This window comes from Saccopteryx bilineata, chromosome 6 (assembly GCF_036850765.1).
Source record: "Saccopteryx bilineata isolate mSacBil1 chromosome 6, mSacBil1_pri_phased_curated, whole genome shotgun sequence".
Lineage (NCBI taxonomy): Eukaryota > Metazoa > Chordata > Mammalia > Chiroptera > Emballonuridae > Saccopteryx > Saccopteryx bilineata.
In genome coordinates, this window is record NC_089495.1 from 144,756,875 (window position 1) to 144,763,593 (window position 6,719).

Sequence of the window (6,719 nt, forward strand, 5' to 3'; positions counted from 1 at the left end):
GGCGATGCTCTACCCATCTGGAGCATTGCTCCGTTGCATCCGGAGCTGTTCTAGTGCCTGAGGTGAGGCCATGGAGCCATTTTCAGTGCCCGGGCCAACTTTGCTCCAGTGAATCCTTGGCTGCAGGAGGGGAAGAGAGAGATGGAGAGGAAGTAGAGGGGGAAGAGTGGAGAAGCAGATGGGCGCTTCTGTGTGCCCTGGCCAGTTATTGAACCCGGGATTTACACCGGGCTGATGCTCTGCCGCTGAGCCAATCGGTCAGGGCCAATATTGGACTTTAAATCAACTATCTATTCCCATTCTGTATCTGGAATTTTAACACTTGTTAGTCTAAAAAATATAACGGCAACTAACCTTATCTAAACAAAGGTTTTTATCCTCGAAGCTACTCCCACCATCTCTAAAGCTAAAAAGTTTAAAATTCTAATTGTCAGGCAGAATAAAGTCAGTTCTGTACTAGAATCAACACATTATGAGAATAGAGTTATAAAGATTTGCAATGACTTGTCCATTTGTGGACACGAAGTTTACATGATAAACTTAGTTACCTGGAAAAATTGAATCATTCAAGTCTGTAATTAAGGCTTCCTACTGTATTTTTAATCTTTTAGAACATTATGCTATAGAAGATGATCATGGAGAATTAGTTCTACAAACAATAGAAGAAGAATCATTATTTGAAGCAGCTTTTCCAGAGATTGTTGCTGTTTACCAAAAACAAAAGTTGGAAAAGAAAGGGAAGAAAAATAAAAGTAAGTATCTCATTTGATAGCTATTTATGTCTAGAGCTATCTCTGCCATTTGAATCTACATTTTCTGAATTTTGCTTAAAGTTCTATATAAGAGTAAAGATTGTACACTTGCTTCTTTGTCTTGACATACTTTCTTTTAAAGCTGAAAAGTCAAGAATAAACCCTTCTTACCTGTATCTGATAACTTAACCAACTATTAATAATAGTAATTATACTAACAACTTTTTGAGCAAATAGTATATGTAATGTATTTTGGATTATAAATACATCATCTTTATTTCCCAGAACTCAGTGTGAAAAAGAATTTGATCATAACCTTGTTTTCAAAAGAAAATATTTTTTAATTTGTTGATAATTATTTTGTTATAATTACTTATGACACATTTTCTAGGAATATACTGGGACAAAAATGCAAAGATTGCTTATGCAGATTTATTCTGAACTCTTTAATTTTACTCAAGTTAAGTAAAATAAAGCAGATTCTAATTATACTGTATTTTTTTCTTTTCAGACATGAAAACTAAGCCTAAAGAAAACCATTTGCCAGAAACAGATGATACTGGTTTTCAGTCACTTATAACTTTAAAACCCACATGTGAAATCTCTTGTAAACAGAATTTTCGGTTAAATTTGGATGTTTCTTCTGATTCCACATTATCCCAGGAATCTATTTCTGCATCATCAAATAACTCGCGTTTATCTGAAGATGCTCTGCGCTTGAATATAGAAGAACAGTTCACATCTTCTTCAGGACCTTGGGCTGTGCAGCAAATTGAAGCTGCCAGTAAATCTCTAATTTCAGAATCTAGTCACCTGAATATCTCTTCCCCTAACTTGCCGGTGATTGCTGATCTACACTTGAGCACCATTGATTGGGATGGAACTTCTTTTAGTAATTCTCCAGCTATTCCAAGGAACAGTTGCTCTCATGGTTTAAATTCAGAACTTGGGACCAGTGGCCCTGACAGCTTTATAAAGACCTCAGGGCGACTGTCATGTGAAACACAATGGTGCCCCACAGACATTAATAAAGAGTTGGATTGGGATATTCGAAAGACTGATCCTGAAGAGCATCTGCTCTCTGTCATGACTGATTTACACCTGCAGGACTTGCCCTTAAAGGAACGAATGCATCTAAAATCATCACATCCTCAGAATAACCTACAACCCGATGTGAACCTGAAAACCTTATCCCGACTCACAGCAAAAGACTCTTGTATTTCTAACAGTCATTCTGATAGTTCATCACATCTTCCAAAAGATCTTCTAGGAATGTATTTGCAAAACAAATCTAGGGACCCTAAAGTTCTAAAAGGAGGCCAGCTGTTTCAAGAGAACTACACAGTGAATACTTCTGTACCATATTCTGTCAAAAACATGACAGTCAAGACTTCTAATGTCAGGGTCGAACCACCAAATACTTCTTTAGATCAGAGTAGAAAAATTGATTTGCAGGCCACTCAGAAAATCGTAGAGAAGAAAAGTGTTTGCCTTGACAGATATTCCTCTGATGAAGACAGTGTCCCAGTGTTTGGGAGAGCTGGGTATGCAACTGAAAAAATGAAGCCGAGTTCTCAGAAGCAGAAATCAGCCCCATTCAAGAAAAATGAAGCCAACAAGCCACGTAACCCTAAGATACATATTAAAGAAACTGAACAGTATGCCCAGGTTTATAAAGCAACTGGCAGTGAAGAAAACTATTTCCCAGATGCAGCAAAGGGTTCTCAGAGTTTCCTACAGTGTCACGAGGAAAAAGACGAATCCGGCACTTGTTTGGATAGTCCTCTTCCGTTATGTCAGAGATTGAAACTGAGGTTCCAGAACATGTGAAATGCAATGAAAACTGTTTAAGTGTGACTTAGTGTTCTCCTACAAACAGCATTAGCCAAGGCACAGGGAAGGTGGCTAGTTAATGCTTGGCAGAAAAATGGAATGCGGTTCTGTGTGTCAGGAGATGCTTTTGCCATTTTAATCAAAATTATAATTTTAAAAAGTGACCTAAAATTTCTGTTTTAAAAGATGATCCTTGTGGTAAAAACTGTAGATGATATACATTTTTTTTTTTTTTTTTGTATTTTTCTGAAGCTGGAAACCGGGAGAGACAGTCAGACAGACTCCCGCATGCGCCCGACCGGGATCCACCCGGCACGCCCACCAGGGGTGATGCTCTGCCCACCAGGGGGCGATGCTCTGCCCCTCTGGGGCGTCGCTCTGCCGCAACCAGAGCCACTCTAGCGCCTGGAGCAGAGGCCAAGAAGCCATCCCCAGTGCCTGGGCCATCTTTGCTCCAATGGAGCCTTGGCTGCGGGAGGGGAAGAGAGAGATAGAGAGGAAGGAGAGGAGGGGGGTGGAGAAGCAGATGGGCACTTCTCCTATGTGCCCTGGCCGGGAATCGAACCCCGGTCCCCCGCACGCCAGGCCGACGCTCTACCGCTGAGCCAACCGGCCAGGGCGATACAAATTTTTAAAATATACTCTTGCCATTTTTTTTTATCTTTACTGACTATTCCTTAGTCATAGCTTTAATATGGTACTACACTGAGTTAATGCTTCATCTGTTTGCTTATTTTTACTGATATCTTGCATAAGCCTCTAAAGTATTTATTTATATTTCAGCTTGTTTCCAAGAGAATAACTCTTTAGAATTGCATATAATCTTGCAATGTCTTTGCGCCTTTTGTGAGAGTTATATTTTCTCTCCATGTGAGGATACTTTTAAGGTACCCTTTCAGTTTTGGTAAAAGTCTTTTGTGAGGGGAAAGATGAGAAAAGGGGAAGATGTCAATATATGTAGTAAAAATCCTGGTTTTAATGCTGAATAACCAAAGGAATGCTATTCTTTCATTACCTCCAGAAGTTAACAGGCATGCAAAATGGAAAAAGATTTGAAAAATAGAATGTGTAATCAGAAGAGAATTAGACATTTGCTCAGATCACACAGCTAATTAATAATGATGTGAGATTCAGATTTCTTGCCTCCTAATTTGTTGGTTTTTTACTGTTTTCTGTTCTTGTTTTCTTCTATGGCATTTTTCTTTCCCTTTAAAAAATAATTTATTGATTGATTTTATAGAGAGAGGAGAAGTGAGAGAGAGAGAAACCTTAGTCCACCATGCCACCCATCCACACATTCACTGGTTGACTTCTGCGTGCGCCCCGACCAGGGACCCGACCAGTAAACCCTGGCACGTCAGGATGACACTCCAAACAACCAAGCTACCCAGGCAGGACTCCCTTTATTTTTCATTATTAGAGAGTGAGAGAGAGAGAGAAACATTATTGTTGTTCCACTTATTTTTGCATTCATTGGTTGATTTTGACCAGGGATCAAACCTGCAACCTTGGTATATCAGGACAATGCCCTAAACCATCTGAGCCATGGCCTCTTTCCCTTACTTTCTTTTTAAGTGAATCTAAATAATAATGAGTTTAACATCTCCAAATATTAAGTTATGCATTAATTCATTTATCAGTCAGAAAGACCAGAGGCAGTCAGATTCGAAAGGAAAAAGTAAAACTCACTATTTGCAGATGACAAGATTTTGTATATACAAAGTTCTAAGGAATCCACTAAAAACAACTAGAACTGATAAATGAGTTTACCAGGGTTGCAGGATATAAGATCAATATACAAATATCAATTATATTTCTATACATTTTCACTGAATAATACTGAGTGATTTTAAAGTTATTTTTACAACAGCATTAAAAGGAATAAAATACTTTGGAATAAATTGAACAAAAGAAGTATAAAATTTGTACTCTAAAAACTATAAAGGTATTGTTGAATGAAAAATTTTAAAAACTTAAATAAAAAGACATCCTATGTTCATGGGTCAGAAGACTTGATATTAAGATCGCAAACTAATTTATAGATTCAATGCAATCTCCTTTGATTTCAGCTGATTTCTTTGTAGAAACTGACAGGCTGATTCTAAAATTTGTATGGAAATTTATGGGACACAGGATAGGCAAAGCAATTTTAAAAAAAATAGGAAGGAGAACTTGATTTCAAAACTTACTATAAAGCTACCATAATGAAGACTATGTTCTCATGGCATAAAGGTAGACATATATATATGTCAATCACTGGGATAGAATTGAGAGTCCAGAAATATGCATATTTATATTTAATTTTCAATCAGAATGTCAAGACTGCTTATGAGAAAACAGTAGTCTTTCAGCAAATGCTACTGGTACAAATGAATATCCCCATACAAAAAAATGAAGTGTAATCCCTACCTCATACAATATACAAAAGTAACTCAAATGGATCAAAAAACTAAAATGAAGAGCTAAAACTGTAAAACTCAGATGAAAACACAGACATAAATCTTCATAATTTTGGACCAGGAAATGATTTCTTTGATATGGCACCAAAAGCTCGAACAATAAGAAAAAAATGGACTTCAGAAAAAACTAAAAACTGTGTTTCAGAGGACACCATGAAGAAAATGAAAAGATAACCCACAAAATATAAAATGTTTACAAATCATAAATATGATAAAGGATTTGTATTAAGAAGGACTTGTATAAAGAACCCTTAACAGCTCAATAATAAGACAAAAGTCAGTAAAATATCTGAATGGATATTTTTCCAAAGAAATATGCAAATGGCTAGTAAGCACATGAAAAAAATTCTCATCATTAATTATCAAAAAAAATGCAAACTAAAACCACAATGAGATAACACTTCACACCTAAGAGGATGGCTAGAATCAAAAAGACAGTCTGACAGACGGTGGCTCAGTAGATAGAGCATCAGACTGGAATACGGATGTCCCAGGTTCGAGACCCTGAGGTCGCCGGCTTGAGCGCGGGCTCATCTGGGTTGAGCAAAGGCTCACCAGCTTGGACCCAAGGTCGCTGGCTCGAGCAAGGGCTTACTGATCTGCTGTAGCCTCACGATCAAGGTACATATGAGAAAGCAATCAATGAACAACTAAGGTGTCGCAATGAAAAACTGATGATTGATGCTTCTCATCTCTCTTTGTTCCTGTCTGTCTGTCCCTATCTATCCCTCTCTCTGACTCTCTCTTTGTCTCTGTAAAAAAAGAAAATAAATAAAAGCTTTTAAAAAATGTTTAAATAAAACAGATAATAGGTGTTGATGAGGATGCAGAGGAATTGAAACCCTCATAGACTGCTAGTAGGAATGTAAAATAGGAGAGCCACTTTGGAAAAATCTGATGGTTCAGATGGTTAGATATGATTACCACATTATGCATCAAATCCGTTCCCAGGTATACACCCTAAAGAAATGAGGACATGCATCCACCCAAAAACTTGTATGCAGATGTCCATAGCACATAATTTATAACCGCCCCAAAGTGGAAGCAACCCAAATGCCCATCACCTGATGAGTGTGTAAGCAAAATGTGGTCTCAAGCAATTGACAATAAAAAGAAATGAAGTACTGATAAATATTATAATGTGAACCTCGAAAACATGCTAAGAGAGAGGCCAATCTTTACAAAAGACCTCATGTATGATTCGGTTTATATGAAATGTCCCAAATAGGCAAATTATAATCTATAGAAACAAAGTAGACTCATGGTTGCGGAGGGCTGGGGGTAGGGGAAATGACTGTTGATGGGTGGGTTTGGGGATGAGTGGGTAGAGATGAAATTTTCTAAAATTGATTGTGGTGATTGCAAAACAATGTACTAAAACTATTGAATTATGCCAGTTAAATAGATAAACTGCTATGTGAATTATATCACAATAAAGCTGATCGAAAACCAAAAGTTGTAGAGAATTTTACCTGTCCAAACTCTAATATCTAAAATGTATACAGTCTGACTTCATTCCTATATGCGCACCACTGTCATTATTTTATATATTAGAAAACAAGTCCAGAGAAGTGAAGAGGTTTTCCCTAGATTGGAGATGAAATTTTGATTTATTAATCTAGTAGTTACTATGCCATGTTGCAAAATTAGACTCAAATTTGGAATCCTTTTGAAT

General features: G+C 37.3%; 1 protein-coding gene across 3 annotated transcripts in view; it reads left to right on the forward strand.

Moving 5' to 3' along the window:
• GEN1 (GEN1 Holliday junction 5' flap endonuclease) overlaps window positions 1-6,472 on the forward strand; it is a 43,569-nt gene extending 37,097 nt beyond the window's left edge. For all 3 annotated transcript variants that reach the window (XM_066236972.1, XM_066236974.1, XM_066236973.1), the window contains 2 exons: window positions 612-752; window positions 1,264-6,472. In XM_066236972.1, coding sequence (XP_066093069.1) covers window positions 612-752; window positions 1,264-2,582 — 1,460 coding nt within the window. In that variant the 3' untranslated portion in view covers window positions 2,583-6,472. The remainder of the gene's footprint in view (window positions 1-611; window positions 753-1,263) is intronic.
• Window positions 6,473-6,719: the final 247 nt, after the last annotated feature.